The sequence below is a fragment of the Schistosoma haematobium genome, chromosome 1 (assembly GCF_000699445.3).
Source record: "Schistosoma haematobium chromosome 1, whole genome shotgun sequence".
NCBI classification, from domain to species: domain Eukaryota; kingdom Metazoa; phylum Platyhelminthes; class Trematoda; order Strigeidida; family Schistosomatidae; genus Schistosoma; species Schistosoma haematobium.
In genome coordinates this window covers 63,634,664-63,651,080 of record NC_067196.1, presented here as the reverse complement: position 1 = coordinate 63,651,080, position 16,417 = coordinate 63,634,664, and the positions used below count along the sequence as shown (strand labels likewise).

The window sequence follows — 16,417 nt, the reverse complement described above, 5'->3', positions numbered from 1 at the left end:
GTTCAGAGACATTAGTCTCGCACCAAACGGGAATCTGCTTATATTAGCCTCTTCGTCGACTGACTTGCTATGCCGTTCGTTACTGGCATTGTACAGGAAATGAAAGTAGATATTGACTTTCCAACTCCTCAGGAGTGTCACTAAAATTGTAGGAAAACAGCCTCAACTGGCGAATGCAGTATAAATTATGAATATCATAGAAATGACTAGAGCAGCTTGAGAGCTGACGAGCTTAACCGTATCATTGTTACCAGACAACAATGAGCCATCAGTCTCCGTAGGAGAGTATTTTGGGGACCTACGACGAGTGGTGGAGATAAGAAGAGGCACGTGTGTGAATGATGGATGCTCTGAGTGCGAGAATGTTGGACACTGCTGAAGCAGTTGCGCATGAACTCGGTAACATTAGTTATTTAGACGTTACAAAATGTACTTTATCCTTAGAAAGACTATTAAGATTGTCGGGTTAGTCGATAGGAGAAGAATGTAAAAAATTGCGGTTGAACAGAGATTCGTTTACCTGGCGCAGGCGTGGCTATATCGCCAAAATACGAAAGACACTGTAAAAACATTAGGCCGTGTACGTTGTCAATACAGACCGTGCGTGGACAGTCACCAAAAACTTAAGGGTTTAAGAACTGCTTAGTGGAAGTTAATGTATGTACAGTACAATATCCTCTCGTCGCAACCAAAAGGATGCATGAAACATTATTGCGAGATTTTCTCAGACAAATCGGGAAAGTGGTAGACACGAAAAATAAATGAGAGACCACTAGGCATGAACAACTTATCGAACACGATAACAGTGAGATAACGGAGTTATAAACAGCAACAATGAGTAAAGACAGGGTATCAGATATTGAAAATGTAGTTCTATAATTTGGAATTATATTCAACGAAGACGCAAAAGCCCGTAAAATCATAGTCTATGCTCGTTATTAGAATTGCTATAATAATAGATCTAATCCTCAAATTATAGATACGTCACGTTAAGACTACCTAATTTAGAATGTACGACGTGTAAGACAAATCATTTACTTAATTGAAAATCTGTATCGTCATGACTTTATCAAAAGAACAAAAATAAATTTGTCGTTCCAAATAAAGATTCTAGCAGAATAGCATGAATTCATTTTATTTCTTAGGTTCTCGTCAGCTGCTTACAACCTGTGATATTTAAAAATCATAATTGCATAATGGGTTTAAATTGCTTACTGAATATTGTAAATATATACCTAATGTGAAAGAATATTCTACAACATTAACTGTGACAACAGTTCAAAAGTGGGTTAGAAACAATTGATTACATAATGAATAACAATCATAGGAATATAGTGAGTAGAGTTCAGTTGAAAGATTATTAATTTCAAAGATTGTTGAATAAAATCAATGATGTAATAAATGCAAAAGAAAAAAAATTTTAAGGTGCAGTGAAGGAATATTTGTCACCAGGGCAAGGAAAGATTTGTAGAATTATGGTCTACTATGATATTAGTACTGCTCTTATAATAGACCTAATCCTAAATTTGTAGATTTGTCATGATATAACTGCCTAATCTATAAGATCTTACGTGGAAGTCACACCATCGACTACACCAACTCACTGTATCGTATCAATTACCAATACATGATGTAGAACAAGGTTAGGCTAGAGAAAGAACAATATATTTAATATGAATAGAAGATATAAAGTAACACTGAGATGGACCACGCCTGCATGGACGAGCCATGCCATCCGATCAAACCCAGTCCATTCAATTCCTTGTTCGCGCCTTCTCCATTGTTAGGTATTTCCCCGAGTTAAATATTGAATATCTATTTTCTGAGTAGTCTCGTGTTCACAGCTTTGTGGATTGTGTGGCTATTGTCCAATGCCACTACAGGTTAACCATCGTCTCCTTTTGAATACATAGTTCAGGTTTTTGACGACCGATGGCAATGGCTTCAGCAAACTTCAGAAGACTGGGGTTTGGTTGTTTACTAATCACCTTAAATGATTTTAAGGTTTCTACCTGAAGTCCTGTATCAGGGAGATGTTTGGAGATTGCACTGTTCAGAGCCTTTCTCTCCCTTGTTCTAAGACTTTTTGGAACATGTTCAAAAAATCTAAGATATGCTCTCTTTTCCGTTCGGTCGATGTAGCTGCTTTGGCAGGTACACGTAAATTTATAAATACAGTTGGCGGTAACATGAAAGGTTTGCTTGTCGATCTTTGATTGGGTTCTTGAACATGTTGTTTTATAGAGAGTTAAAAGTTTAGCAGCCGGATAAGTTCTGGCTAGAGCAGTGTTCATTCTCCTGTTGATTATTTGTGCGACGTTATCACTTTTAAAGTTAAAATTTATATATACTGGCTTTTTATTGACCGTAGTTATTTCCGTCTTGTTTTCTTTGGGATTTTCATATTTGTTAATAAATTTTGTGGATAAAAGTTGTCTTTTGGACATTTTTCTACGTTCATTAATTCTTCTTCCAGTTTGTCGGTGGTACATATCTTTTCTACAATGTAAAATAGTGTTTTAACCAATGCCTTCTTGTAACTAATTGGACAAAAACTATTAAAATTCAGGTAAATGCCATTCCAATTACTTTTTCTATAGACTGAACGTTGGACTGTCCCGTCTCCCCTGCGTTTTACGGCAACATCAAGAAAGTGGAGCATGTCGTTCTGTTCGTGCTCCATAGTGAAATGTATGTTGTTGTGAGCGTTATTGAAAAGTTTTAGCAGGTGGATTGCATACTGATTATTGTTACAGATAATAATTGTGTTGTCCACATATCTGGAGTATTCCGTTGTTTCACTAATTGTCTGCTTAAGTACCGTGTTTTCAAGATAACCCATAAAAATATCTGCCATAATTGGACCTAGTGGGCTTCCCATTGCTATGCCATCGATTTGGCGATATATGGTGTTATTGAACTGGAATTGAACATCTGTTGTGCACATCAGTAGTAGGTTTTTGAATTCTGGGGCTGTTAAAGGTAGGAGATCACCATTCTGACAAATTAAATCGATAGTTTCAAAAAGTGGTGTATTGGTGAACAGGGATGTTACATCAAAAGAGACCATGAACTTGTCGGCAACATTCGTATGATTTAGTCTATCAGCAAATTGGAATGAATCTCTTAGCGTATATGTTGCTAATCTACGACGAGCCGGTTCTAGTTTTACTGCTAACCAGCAAGCAGCTTTATGTATTTACTTGTCCACCGGCTGCTATGCCGAAATAAGTCTAGAAATCTTAAAGTGAAAAAAACACTTACCTCCGCGAATTAGATCCCCAGAATGTGCATACAGAATTTTCAGTTACAATTTTAGCTGCAAGAGATGTCAACTCATTTAAAAGAATTTGAAATGACATTGGAACCTGTAATTAATGATACATTAGACTATATTTCTTACCTGAAGAATTGGTCAACGTTGAAGATCCTTCACAGCGTCAAATGAACGCAAACGTAGGTCAGTGTCTGTTTTACTCCAAATTTCTCTGAACGTAAATAACAAAGAATCACGTCTTCTGAGACATTCTTTTATGTGTTTATGAGCACTTTCGACACGGTTGTTTGTGTAGTTGCCTAGGCTTATAACATTTCGCTGTAACAGCAAACCAACATTGACTTCCGGGCAATTCAGTAATCTTTTATATAATCATACGCCCGAAGGAAATGGGTTCTTGGATGTTCGTACTTCTGAGTGAATCTGAATATAATGCGTTATGAAAAGCGAAGCTCAGATGTCAGACCGTCTAGTCTTCACGAGATGTTCCAAGCATTTGCGTACATCAGAATTTCGGAACTACAGAAAATAATTTGTACAACTAACACATACTTTCCTGAAAAATGTTCTTAAGACATGGAATGAACAAAGTACTACGTTAGAATGACTGTGCGTAGACTTCACTGCTGAAATTTCGGTCGCTGCTGAATACATAACGAAAATGCGTGTATCATAAGTACCGCACGTTATGTCTTTAAAGCATTCCAATAGTCTTACGACATTTTCGCGTCATTCTTGCCTGCAAATAGCATACATAACAGTGTGTCTTTGCCCAAGATTATAAGTCATCACTAGCTGGAACAGTGGAAAACTTTATGATAAATTTACTACTAATCGTTATTTACCCAACTTTGTTGATCTGATAAGTCGAGTCACTACATACTACCTCTCAGATAGCAAATCATAGACATTTGCTAACGTTCACTGAATACTTTAACTTCAGTGTTTGCTTGAACGCGCTGTAAAATGTCATTTATACTTTTAGTATCTAAACTCAATTACTTACAATGTAAGTTCAACAACTTGGGTACAACTGTGAACGCATTTTGGCGATATCGTCCTTGGTAAGTTGGTTACGGAACTTCCAAGAAACCAGATGCCGTAAGCTGCGAGTCGACGTATTACTCAATAGAAACGTTATTAAATATAAGCGTTCACTTGACGTCAACTGTCGTCTCGATGGGTAGACAGAAATATATCCTTCTGTGCAAGGATGGTTGTGCCTGGTTTTAATAGAGGTGACTTTCAGCTCACCATCTACTGCACGGACCCAAAATCCAGATTGACAATGGCAATATTTCGACCTGAAGGATAAATTCATTTGAAGTAAAGCATACGTAGATGACCGACGCCGTCTTCTTTGTCTAGGTTGCTGTGGCGAGTTAGAAGTTGTATGCTCTTCGGAAGAATGATGATCACTGTCATCATCTACATCCTGAACACAAGCATCTGACTCTGACGAACTGCGTTCACGTCTATATCTACAGACATATTTCACGAAAAAATACTTTAGCGTTGGGTCATCACTGCTTTTTTTACGTACCGACATAACGTACTCAGTATGCGTCTACTACAAAAATAATTATTAACCACAGAAGTCATATGATAAGATAATACCCCAAGCTGCCAACTTTGGGGAAAATTTGGTCAATTTTGGAGAAGCCGCTATAGTAAATTTTGGGGAAATGAGATGAAAACCCCGAAATTTCCCCAAACATTGGGGAAGGCTATTTCACTTTGGGGATTTCCCCAAAATTTCCACAAGGCTGGCAGCTTGGGATATATTACCTTATGTACTTATTTCAAACACGTCTCAAAATTGGCCCAACTTGTAAACCGTCAAAATAACTTAATATCACTGAAGATTCGTTCTATATCATGCATCATCACGATGGTGTCGTCTTCGTTACTTGTAGGATGAACGTTATCAGACATGGTGTGGCTGAACTCAATCCAAATCTAAAAATGTCTTGATTTGACCGCTTCTGACAAACTTCACGAATTGTCGATGTGGTGCATCAATCAGCTTGCAACAGTTTGACCTTCAAGTGCTCGCAACCTTTATCAGTGGACGATACCCTAGGAGCGTTGCCAAGTGATTTTAATTAAATCAGGTGGACTGAAGGCCGGATTAATTGGAAGAAACTAGCGAGACATCGTGTTCTCACCATTCAATGTGAAATATATAAAACGAATTATTAGTGGATCTCACAAGTTTATCTATGTTTTGTATCTTAAATTATTTTCAGAAAAGGTGTAATAAACGCGGAAGCCTTTAGTAAAAACGAAACATCCCGATAACTTCACTCCTACTGCTATATGATATCATATATTATATAATTATGAAATCCTATGTAGCCGTGGTCATTTACTCGGTCAATTCAAAAAATTCTGTGTTCCAGAAGATGCGGGTTAGATCTTTGAAAATGGGTATAGAAAAGGTTGATGCCTTCGATAAACTAATGTTATTTGTAAGTCCGTGTTGTTCATCAACTTTTCGAAACTTGAAGGATTCGCTCCGAACCAGTTCGAATTCCTGATTTTGAAAGGTTTTGTATGCCACCAGTTTTCTGCTCTAGATAATGTACGAAGATAAATGCGTAGGTTTATTAGGTTTTTGTCTAATAACCTCGTCTTTGTGCATTTAGTTTTTCAAGAGGATGTTGCGTATATTAACCCTATTCAATACTCGAACACAACTGGTAGAGTGAGAGCTTATGGCGAACTGTCGTCAGAATTGATTACCTCAAGTGGTGTTCGTCAGGGCTGTCCACTCTCCCCATTCTTGTTCAACTTTGTGGTCGACGTACTTTTAGAGATAACACTCTCCTCATCTAAATTTCCAGGGGTTGAACTCCTACCGGGAGGTTCACTTGTTGACTTGGAATATGCAGATGACATAGTTTTATTTGGCGAAGAAGCTGACAAAATGCAGAGTCTTCTGACCACTCTAAGCAACAATGCAAGCTTGTTCGGGATGCGATTCTTTCCCTCGAAATGCAAAATGTTGCTTCAGGATTGGGTTACATCGACACCCGAACTAGTGATAGGGAGTGAAGTAGTTGAGTGTGTCGACCGCTTCACTTATCTTGGAAGTCTCATCAGCCCTTGTGGTCTGGTGTGTGACGAAATCTCAGCACGGATACAGAAGGCTCGACTAGCTTTTACCAACTTGCGTCATTTATGGCGTAGGCGAGATATCCGTCTATCAACCAAAGGACGTGTTTACTGTACAGCAGTTCGTTCCGTCCTACTTTATGGCAGTGAAACATAGCCGGTAAGAGTAGAGGATATCCGTAGGTTACTAGTATTCGATCATAGGTGTCTTCGAAACATTGCTCGTATATCCTGGGACCATCGAGTAAGTAACACAGTTGTTAGGAAACGGGTACTAGGTAAGGATGGCAAATCAATTGATGAGGTAGTGAAACTTCATCAGTTGAGATGGCTGGGACACGTGTTACGTATGCCCAACCACCGACTACCTCGACGTGCTATGTTCAGTGGTATAGGAGTAGGTTAGAAGAAATCTAGGGACGGCCAGATCAAAACATGGCACAAGTCCATGAAGTCACTGGCAAGTGGACTGAGTCATGTTGGTAGGTGTAGACTACCTGGTTGGGGACCGCGAGATGATAGCAACCGATGGTTAGAGACCCTGAATGACATGGCTCGAAATCGTTTGCAATGGCGCAGGTGCATCCACTCTTTGTGTTCTCCCAAATTCTAATCTGAATTCTTCATGTCCCTTTCTTTTTTCTCTTTCCAATTTTATTTCCCTGGATTAAACTCTTTAAATAACATCTCCAAACCCTAATCTTTCCGATTACTGCTTATACTCTTACCGCCTCTACAACTACGGGATTTGAATCGACAACTGCATCTCTGTGCTAATGTGGTGTGGCAACTCGAACTGATGTACGTACGTACGAAGTTCTACGTTGTTACTGACTGACTGACTGATTCAATTTGTCAGTTTAGTCACAGAAATAACTTCGCTTTACTGTTTCGAATAAGTATACAATAAAGAGTATGTCCGTAGGTAGTATTGCTCAGAAATCATGCTCCCCTAAATAACCGACGTGAAGGCGAAAAAGCTACATTTCCCCTGTAGCGGTAAATAAATCGTCTTTATTTCCCCTTAATTGGTTGCTCAAACAGAGGCACAAGTATGTTTTCTAGATCTCAAAACTACTGAACGAAGTAAAGCTATTTATGCTCAAAAAATATAATCCAGGAGTTATAAACAAAAGGAGTAACAACAAGGTATTATACAGTTTTCTTGAGCTGTTGTTATGTGTACAGGACTTACGCCTGTTAATCCTTGGGTGAGGATAGGCCGCCGACTAGCATTCTTAATCGAAATCTGTTTTTGAACAATCCTTTCCAGTTCTTCCAGATCCTATTCATTCTTTTCATGTCTGCTTCCAATTGTCGACGCAATCTCTTCGTCAATCTTCCTCCTTTCCGTTTACCTTCATGACTCTAAGTCAGGGCTTCCCTCGTGATTCAACTGGATGATTTCCTCAATGTATGTCCTGTCCACCTCCAGTGTCTTTTCCTAATTCCCTCTTCAGTTGGGAGTTGCTTTGTTCTCTACCACAGTAGTTCGTTGCTGATGGTATCCGACTAACAGACATTCGGTATCTTACGAAGACAATGCTTTATAAATACCTGTACCTTCTTAATGACGGTTGTGGTAGTTCCCGAAGTTTCAGCTCCGTACGGTAGAACTGTCTTTACGTTCGTATTGAAGATTCTCACTTTGATATTGGTTGACAGTGGTTTTGAGTTCCATATGTCCTTCAACTGTAGGAGTGCGGCTGTTGCTTTGCCAATCCTCACCTGCACACCTGCATCGAATCCTCCTTGTTCATCGATGGTGCTACCCAGATACGTGATAATTTCCACCTCTTCCAGAGCTCCTCCATCAAGTGAGATTGTGTTGGTGTCCTGTGTGTTGTATTTGAGGATGTTGCTTTTTGCCTTGTGTATGTTGAGGCCTATTGCTACAGAGGCTGCTGCTACACTGATTGTCTGCATCTTCATCCTTGTCTGGTCGCTCGGGTTTATAATATTTCCCTGCTTATTTCTTCATTGTATCATATCTCCTTCTCTTGCAACTTTTTTGAATCTTGCTTAGGGTATCTATATAGAACCATTCTTTGTGATGGTGCTTCTTGCGGCCTAGCACGTTGAAGTTTGTGCTTCAATCTCTATTTAGTTGTTCTGTGAGTAGATTTTGTAAAGTTTGGAACCTGTTGCTGCGACCTATCTGGAATTAGTTGAGTTTGTCAGTATCTTGAAGAAAGGCTGTATTGAACCTTTGTAATACTGTTTCTTCAGTTGTCCAGTGCTTTTTTAACTTCAGCCTCATCTGGACCACACGCAATTGATGATTTGAAGCTATTCCAGCTCTATTTCTTCTCACTTCTTCCATTGATCTGAATTTTTTAGTGTTGCAAATACGATCAGTCTGGTTCTCTGTAGCGTGATCTTGTAAGACTCATGTAGCTTTGTGTATGCAGGTATGGGGAATATTGTTTCGCCTATAACCATTTTATTGAACGCACATAAATTTGCAAATCTGTCACCATTTTTGTTTCTTTCTCCCAGTCCATGTCGTCCCATGATATCTTCATAACTGGTGTTGACCATCCCGACTTAGGCGTTTAGTTCTCCCATCACGATGGTCAGATCATAGGCAGTACTCTACGATCGACTGCAACTTCATAAAACACCTTTATCGTCGTCGTTGTTATCATTGGTGGGTGCATAACATTGGACAACATTCATTGTGATTCCCTTCATTGTTTTGAATTATTCTCTGATGATTGCTCATCCATGAGATTCCCATCCTATAGTTGCTTTTCGTGCTTCTTTGGACAGGACCAGAATAACTCTCTGAGTGCTTGAAGCATTTTCCTCTTCGTGACCGAACTACAGCAGCATCCCTCCCGAATCTATCCTTTTCTATCCAGCTTGGGTCGAATGGATTTCACTGATTCCGATCGTCGCCAAGTTGTACCTCGTCATTTCCTCCCGGTTTCTCACGTTGTGCGTACGTCCCATATACCTATATTCATTGTTGCTGTGGTTTTTAGAAGGGGCATCGGCCTCGTGACTGACGAAGAATGAGGCGTGATAATCCTCCTACATAGATATTCTTCAAGTCGCAGGACAGAGTTTAAATGCTTTATAAGACTTTCTGGCAAACGTTTGTTGTTAGGGTTGTTTTCTACCGGATGGGGTTTCTGACCACGTGCTTAACCCTCCTCTCTTTGGGCTTAGGACCGACAATAAACCAGGATACCTCAAGATACTAAGGTGGCTAATGTTAGTGATTAGCTTCCAAATAATTTAGTTACGTTAGGTGTTGTGTTTCTTCTATGATTACTACTATTGTGATTCATTCTGATATGAAACAGGAGAAAAATTGGCTATCAGAATTACTAGTTAATTAAATTAATAATATTCATTAACCGAGTGAAGACTATACTGGTACCATAAATACATTTTCTAAATTTTTTACAATATGTATTTTAATTTTAGTCTTGTAGTGTAGATCCATCTTTATCATGGTCTGTTGAAGGTTCTTCTTATAAGGAAAGATGGGTTCCTGTAACTCCACACGCAGCCAGTGGTTTCCTTGTTTCGGACCGTAATTCATCAATGAGTTCTACATTGGTAACATCTTAAACCCTATTAAATTACCCTAAAGTCTGTTGATTTAGAATTAGAAACTGTTTCTGGTTCCGAAAAATCTTGTGTTTCATTCACTTTACGTCCAGATTACCACGATGACCAGGGTCTACTTTGTCTTCCAGTTTCTTCAGTTAGCGGAATTTTGGATGAAATTTACCGTGAGTAATTACTACAATAATTTCTTGACAATTAGGTGTTGAATATGCCAAAACTAGATTACTAAATCAATTGTTCGATCACAAAGATGTGTTTACTGAGAACTTTTCATTTGGTATTTATGTTAAACTGCTTTTGATGTTACTTTCACTAACTGAAAGATATTACTATCAAAATAAACTACTTTAACGTGATTAGGCGACGTCTGCATATTTGGAACAGATGCAGGACTTGAGACTTCAAGTTATCATGCAACAGCATTACATTTCATTCGATCACACACTTTCTAGCATCAAAACATCACGTTTTGTTGAGTGGTATCAAACTTGCATGTTTTAGGTAAAACCGCTACATTTATGCAAGGATGGAAACTAACTATACACTAATTAACAGTTTCCGTGAGACCTTCCCCACCGTATAGTAGATTTCACTTTTGCATGATGTGATTGTACAGTTGTAATTTGAATGCTATATAAATCTAGGTTTTTTTGTGTAGTGCATCAGTCTTGTTCTAGGTTTTCAAATAATACGAAAGGCATATCAAAAGCGACATTTTAAGATGAACTACTCACGAAATTTTGAGAAATATTCTGTCAATGTATCTACTAATTATCATGGATTCATCCTTGTTAAAATATTTCTTAACTTTTTTTCACATTTAGTGTACTATCTGTTTATATTTGGCTACAAACCACTTCATACAGACCACAGAACACCTCTCTACTTGTGCCTCCCTCCAGTCAATTCATCCCTGCATCAAAATGCAACCTCCCAACCAATCATAGTCGGTCATGCTGGTGCTGGTGTAAAACGTGCACATCATGGTAAAGGGCTTGAATGGCCTGAGAACACAATATGCGCCTTTCGACGTGCTGAGCAACTTGGAGTAACAATGGTGGAATGTGATGCAAATATCACAAAAGATTCTGAAGTCGTTTTACACCACAACTTCACACTAGGAGTATGTGAGCAACCGAGAAAATCTGAAAACGATCCACCAACTTTCATTTTAGAACATAAAAGTAAGTTAGTTTCTCTGTAGTTTACTGGTTAAACTGTAATTTCTTTTGAGGATTATTAGTGTCGAGTCCAAATTATCTTAGACAAAGAAGTAGCAATAACTTATTGCAACAGCATCAGATCATCGAAAAATGTGGATTAGTAAACTGAAAGTACTTTACTTATCAAATAAATACTGCGTCTGACGAGCCTGAGGAAGAACCTTTTTTATTATCTATTTAGGTTGTTTTTGATACTATAAGATATATATATATTCAACAAGAAGTACAAAGACCAACGTAAAGTAACACGGTCCACACTTCTATTGCTTAAACAGTGTTATCTTTAGGGAAACTTCTCTATGGTCTCTACGGTCTATGTTTGCATTTTTTACGTGATATTAACAGGACGCTATTTAACCTGGTTTAAATGAGTTAATTAGATGAATCTATAGCAATTTTTGTCCCTCTGGTACAGGATTAATGAAAGCAATCTTTTTCGCCCGATTCACCTTGAAAATGAAAGCAGCAAAAGAGATGAGAAAAAACTGTAGCAATGGTGATTATAGTAGAAACCTTTAAATACGAAAGGGATTTTGTTTCGTGTACCTTTTAAAGTCGTTTTTCACCAGCGCTTGTTTGTAATTTTTATCTGAGTTGTCCTACCTTTTACGTTTAAAGCTGATGGTGTAGTAAATGAAAATAGCACAGATCTGATTGTGAACTACCAATTATCTGGAATTCGCAACTTGTTGAGAAAGGTCAATGGAACGATCGGTAATGCAAACATTATTCAAAGTCAGTATCCTAGTCCCTTAACAATGAGTGATCCTATTCCAAATATTCATGGTAAAGAGGCTGAACCAATACCGTTATTAAAAGACGCATTCTACCAAACTTCCACAAACCTAAGCTTTAACGTAGAGCTAAAATATCCCATAGAAACGCCATATAACTTAATTGCTGAAGCATTAATTAAACATAAACCTGTCGAATCTTCTTTACCAACACCGTCCTCATATTTCTATAAGATCAACAAATTCTGTGATACAATATTAGATGTAAGTAATTTAGTATATCTCGGATTTCTCTCTAAAATGTTATTTATTTAGTCTGTTGTCTCGGTACAGCAGACCTTACAGAATATTTCAGTGATTAAGATTCTTATCACTTTATTCAGTACGTTAAAATATCTTTATTTGGTCTGAAAAGATATAACAAGTAAATTTTGAAGCTCAGAGGAAACCACCTTGAGCCGAAAATTCACATCACGACTGACGATTTCTTTCGGGAACACTTCGTCACTAGTGAGCATAATAGAACTGACTTTTGATAATCCTTTACACCCCATAATAAATCAGTACCAAGCGACTGATAAACTCGATTTTTTTTTATTTCATCAGTTCGAGAATCTACCTTACTAAATTAATGTCTCGTAACTTATTGTGAAATTAAGTAGCGAGATGTAATAAAAATTTTATTCACGTATTTGTCAAATCATTGTGACACTTCAAATGCAACAGTCTTCATAAAAAACCTTAAATAAAGGTTATTATGTTTACTAGTGATTACGAGAGGTAGTTCTGAATGTAGTTCAAGTGAGGAGCTGTGACCACATATCCAATCTAGCTCAACGTAAAAGAAATACTACTAATGACAAGGGTTTGAACCCCATCCCACCTAAATCAGTTTGGGCGATTGGGTACCATCATTACCCCTCACGCTTGGAGTGTGGCTCACATCCAAGTACCTGTTAAATGAGTTAATTTAATTACAGAAACAATGGTCCAGACTGATACTTGCCGAATATCGCGAATTAACTAAACTTATAGACATCATCCTTTGGATGCCAACTCAGCAGCCACAAGATTAGTAAGTGCTTCCTGAGAGGTCGAAAGGTTGGTCCCACTTCAAACAGTCTCTAATTCGAAGTTACACTAGATACAATTGGTTGATAGACCACTTAGCACACTGAATCGCGTGTCAGGAAATAAATGCTGGTTAAGCTTAATTCATATCAAATGATTTCATTGCTAGTCTTTGTGATTTCAAGACAAAATTTTGTTTTGATTTGTTGATACGCACAATTTATTGTAAAAATGAAATTAACCTTTGGTGCTTTTCAGTTTCCCTACGACCCGTACTATTCATCAAACAATAACAACAATTGTTTTTTCCCCTTAACAGACAATATGGTTACATGCTGGACCCAGATACGTTATACTATCTTCATTTAACCCTGACGTATGCTTAACTTTAAGGTTAAAGCAATCTTTTTTTCCAGTCTTGTTTATTTCCCGTGGTGGTTATCCAAATGATAGTAGTCACAAGTCAGATCCACGACACCACAACATATTCTCTGCAATAAGTTGGGCACATATAATGAACTTAAATGGGATTGTTACAGTGGGATATCATTTCGGTTCGACAAATGATGTGGATGAAAGGCAGCTCAAATATCTTGAAGCGGATTTGGAGAGTAAACAGCTATCCTGTTTTGTGTATGGTGATGGTGTGTCTGAAATCCGTTTTTATAGAAAAGCATCACAACTTAACTTGACTGGAGTAATCGTTGATCGGTTAGATGAATTTATGCATATGTACCATGAACAATGCAAAACAAGTACGCAATTAGAGTCTCCAAACCTTTAATTAATTTCATGAATTTTAAACATATATTTAATTGATAGTAAATTTGTACAATTAACTTTTTCTGTAAAAAATGTTTACTGGTATAAAGACAATTTAGTTAAAAATCACATGTATATTTAGTTACGTACTTTTTTTGTGTAGTACGTAAAAGTTTGGACATAAAAATCTCATAACAAACCTCTAAGAAATATTTACATATGGAAAGCAGAAGTTAGTGAACGTAAATAATTGGAAGTTTAGATGCATTGGAAGACTACTTTATCACGCAAAGCAAATGTTAATGCTTTTGGGCACTTTTGATTCGATCTAGTCTTCGTTTCAAATCCATTAGTTCAGTGGTGGACATAGTAGGCCTTTGTTCTGTTTCAGGTCGAACATTTTCATCAGGAGAATCACCTTTTGGTTGAACCATATTCTGAAAAATAAAATTTTATTTGTTATGCATAATTTAAAGTTAATCTCTATATGTGAACAGCGAAAGTAATCCTTCATCAGAAATCAATAAATCTTGTGCTATTGCTGGAAACTTCGATTTCAAATCACTGTTTTGATAATACAGATGATCAGTTGGAGACCGTAGCGAAGATCTATCACACTACATGCATACTCAGATAATAAACCTCAAAACTGCTACAGTAAGCTATAACAAACAGACACTCGACAATTATATGTTAGTTGTTGCACTACTTCACATGTTTCTACATAAGCAGTAGAATCCAAATGAATATGAACGAGAAGAATAATTCTACATCAAAGTTTCAGAAATAACGGCAACTGGTTCAGATTAGCTTTACTCAGCTCAGTTTTGGTAGTTATGTCGTAATCTTTGTAATTGCAAATAGAGGCCAGTACAAATACTTTTTTTAAACTTAATTTGCACGACTGTTAGTAAACATGGGTTCAAAGTCTGACCAACACACATTATTTAATAACAAATTTTAAAAACCGCAACTAGTTCACTGGAGTAAAATTTGTGTGGACTTCATACAAATCCTTTTAAATTTGTTGTACACTTGAAGTCAGTGACATTCATGTTCAAATTTAATGATAATTTAGAAATGAACGTCCATTGAAGAAATTGAAATCAATATTGAAAGTTAAACAAATAGGATAGCAAACAATGTCGATAAATGACGATTGAATCAAGTGATTTTTATGACAATTGTGCCTAGTCGAAACCTGTTATTTTGTGTTCAGTTGGGAGTATTTCCTTACTGGCTTTTGTTGATTGTTTGGGAGTGCAAGAAGCATAACCAATACATTTTTACTTGTGAAATGCACACGAATCTAATCAGGTCTCGCAAAGCTACTTATTTTTGAAATAGACTTACTCGAAGAGTTGTTTCAAAGACTGTATTTTGTGAACCAGCTTCATCAGGTGGCCCAATATTATCATCAATGTTCGTTGTGGATACACCACCAAGACCCAGTTCTCTTCGTAGCATCGCCAATCGATTCATAAATACTTTGGGATCAGTTAGTTGGCCATTAGAAATATCTGCATCAAAATCTGGATTCCAATTAGAACGCGCTAAAATGCCATTAGTCTGTCAAAAAATAAGGACAGTATACTAGACACGAAATTTGGAATCCACACAATATCAGTATATAGGTAAAGAGCATAATTATGGAATTCACTGTATGGCCGCAGTGTTCAGACTTATCTATTCAAGCATAAGAGCTTATGAGCTTATTGTTTAAAGTGAGTAAAGCAAATATCGATTTCATTCAGCAACAACTGATAGTAAGATAACTTCTACTATCGGACAAGAGATTTTGGAGACAAAGGTTTCCAATTTGGTAATCAAAAACAGATTTGTGTATGTACGTTCAATCTTCAGTCGCATTTTCTTGTGCACTGTTGTGATTGTTTGCTTCTTTTCGTTCACCTTATGTTCGTATGTAACCATGATGACTAAGGATATCCCCGTCCATTCAAATCGATGTAGGCGGGGCAAGGTTCCAATAGGTAACTCGTGAGTTGACTTTACCACTGGGCAAACGTCCCAGATTGAAGACTATCAACAAGATCGTAGTACATCTTTTAGTATTTAAGAGACTAACTAAAAAAAGTACTTACTTGATGAGCTGCTAATGTGTTTGGTTCTTTATCATTTACACTTAGTCTAGCCTGACGGGCGCGTTCAACAGCTATATTTCGTAAAGCTTGTTTTATGTAGGCTTGGAAAAATTGGCTTGTGTTTGTTAAGTATGACGATAAATCTACATCTGGATAGAGCTGAGTGAAATCGTATAGTTCATTTAAACCCTGGCGGAAAAATAGAACGTGAAGATAGCACATGTTAATGAACTAATGATAATAATGATTTTAATATGAACATTTATTGACTTGTATTAAATGTAACTATTTAAGACAGAGAACCAATGAAACAATATACCAACATATTTTTTAGATTCAAAATTAACGTGAATAAAATATTTACTCAACTGGAACAGGATTATCGTTGTGATATTGTTTAGATTAAGAAAAACATGATGGGAATGTGCTATAGTAATAGAATTTCAGGAGACTCAACAGCTTACATATAGATGAAAATAGGTTACCACAGAACTCAAGCCAATAGTAAGATGTGAGTTAATCGGCTGTTCTGTATTCCGATATTCAAAT

At 37.2% G+C, this 16,417-nt stretch overlaps 2 protein-coding genes across 2 annotated transcripts in view; one reads left to right on the top strand and one right to left on the bottom strand.

The window, feature by feature from the left end:
- The first annotated feature begins 5,174 nt into the window (after window positions 1-5,174).
- Window positions 5,175-13,590, top strand: MS3_00001836 (uncharacterized protein). Its single transcript, XM_051209339.1, has 7 exons — window positions 5,175-5,491; window positions 5,527-5,748; window positions 5,788-5,877; window positions 5,926-9,964; window positions 10,012-10,140; window positions 10,801-11,160; window positions 13,324-13,590. Exons 3-4 carry the CDS (start codon window positions 5,874-5,876, stop codon window positions 6,549-6,551), a joined length of 630 nt encoding a protein of 209 aa, XP_051074791.1. The 5' UTR covers window positions 5,175-5,491; window positions 5,527-5,748; window positions 5,788-5,873; the 3' UTR covers window positions 6,552-9,964; window positions 10,012-10,140; window positions 10,801-11,160; window positions 13,324-13,590.
- A 205-nt stretch (window positions 13,591-13,795) lies between these two features.
- The window catches only part of CKAP5 (Cytoskeleton associated protein 5), a 40,925-nt gene continuing 38,303 nt past the window's right edge, over window positions 13,796-16,417 (bottom strand). Inside the window, exons 29-31 of the mRNA XM_051209338.1 lie at window positions 15,869-16,057; window positions 15,120-15,335; window positions 13,796-14,203 (exon numbers count right to left, since the gene is read on the bottom strand). Coding sequence (XP_051074790.1) covers window positions 14,066-14,203; window positions 15,120-15,335; window positions 15,869-16,057 — 543 coding nt within the window. The 3' untranslated portion in view covers window positions 13,796-14,065. The remainder of the gene's footprint in view (window positions 14,204-15,119; window positions 15,336-15,868; window positions 16,058-16,417) is intronic.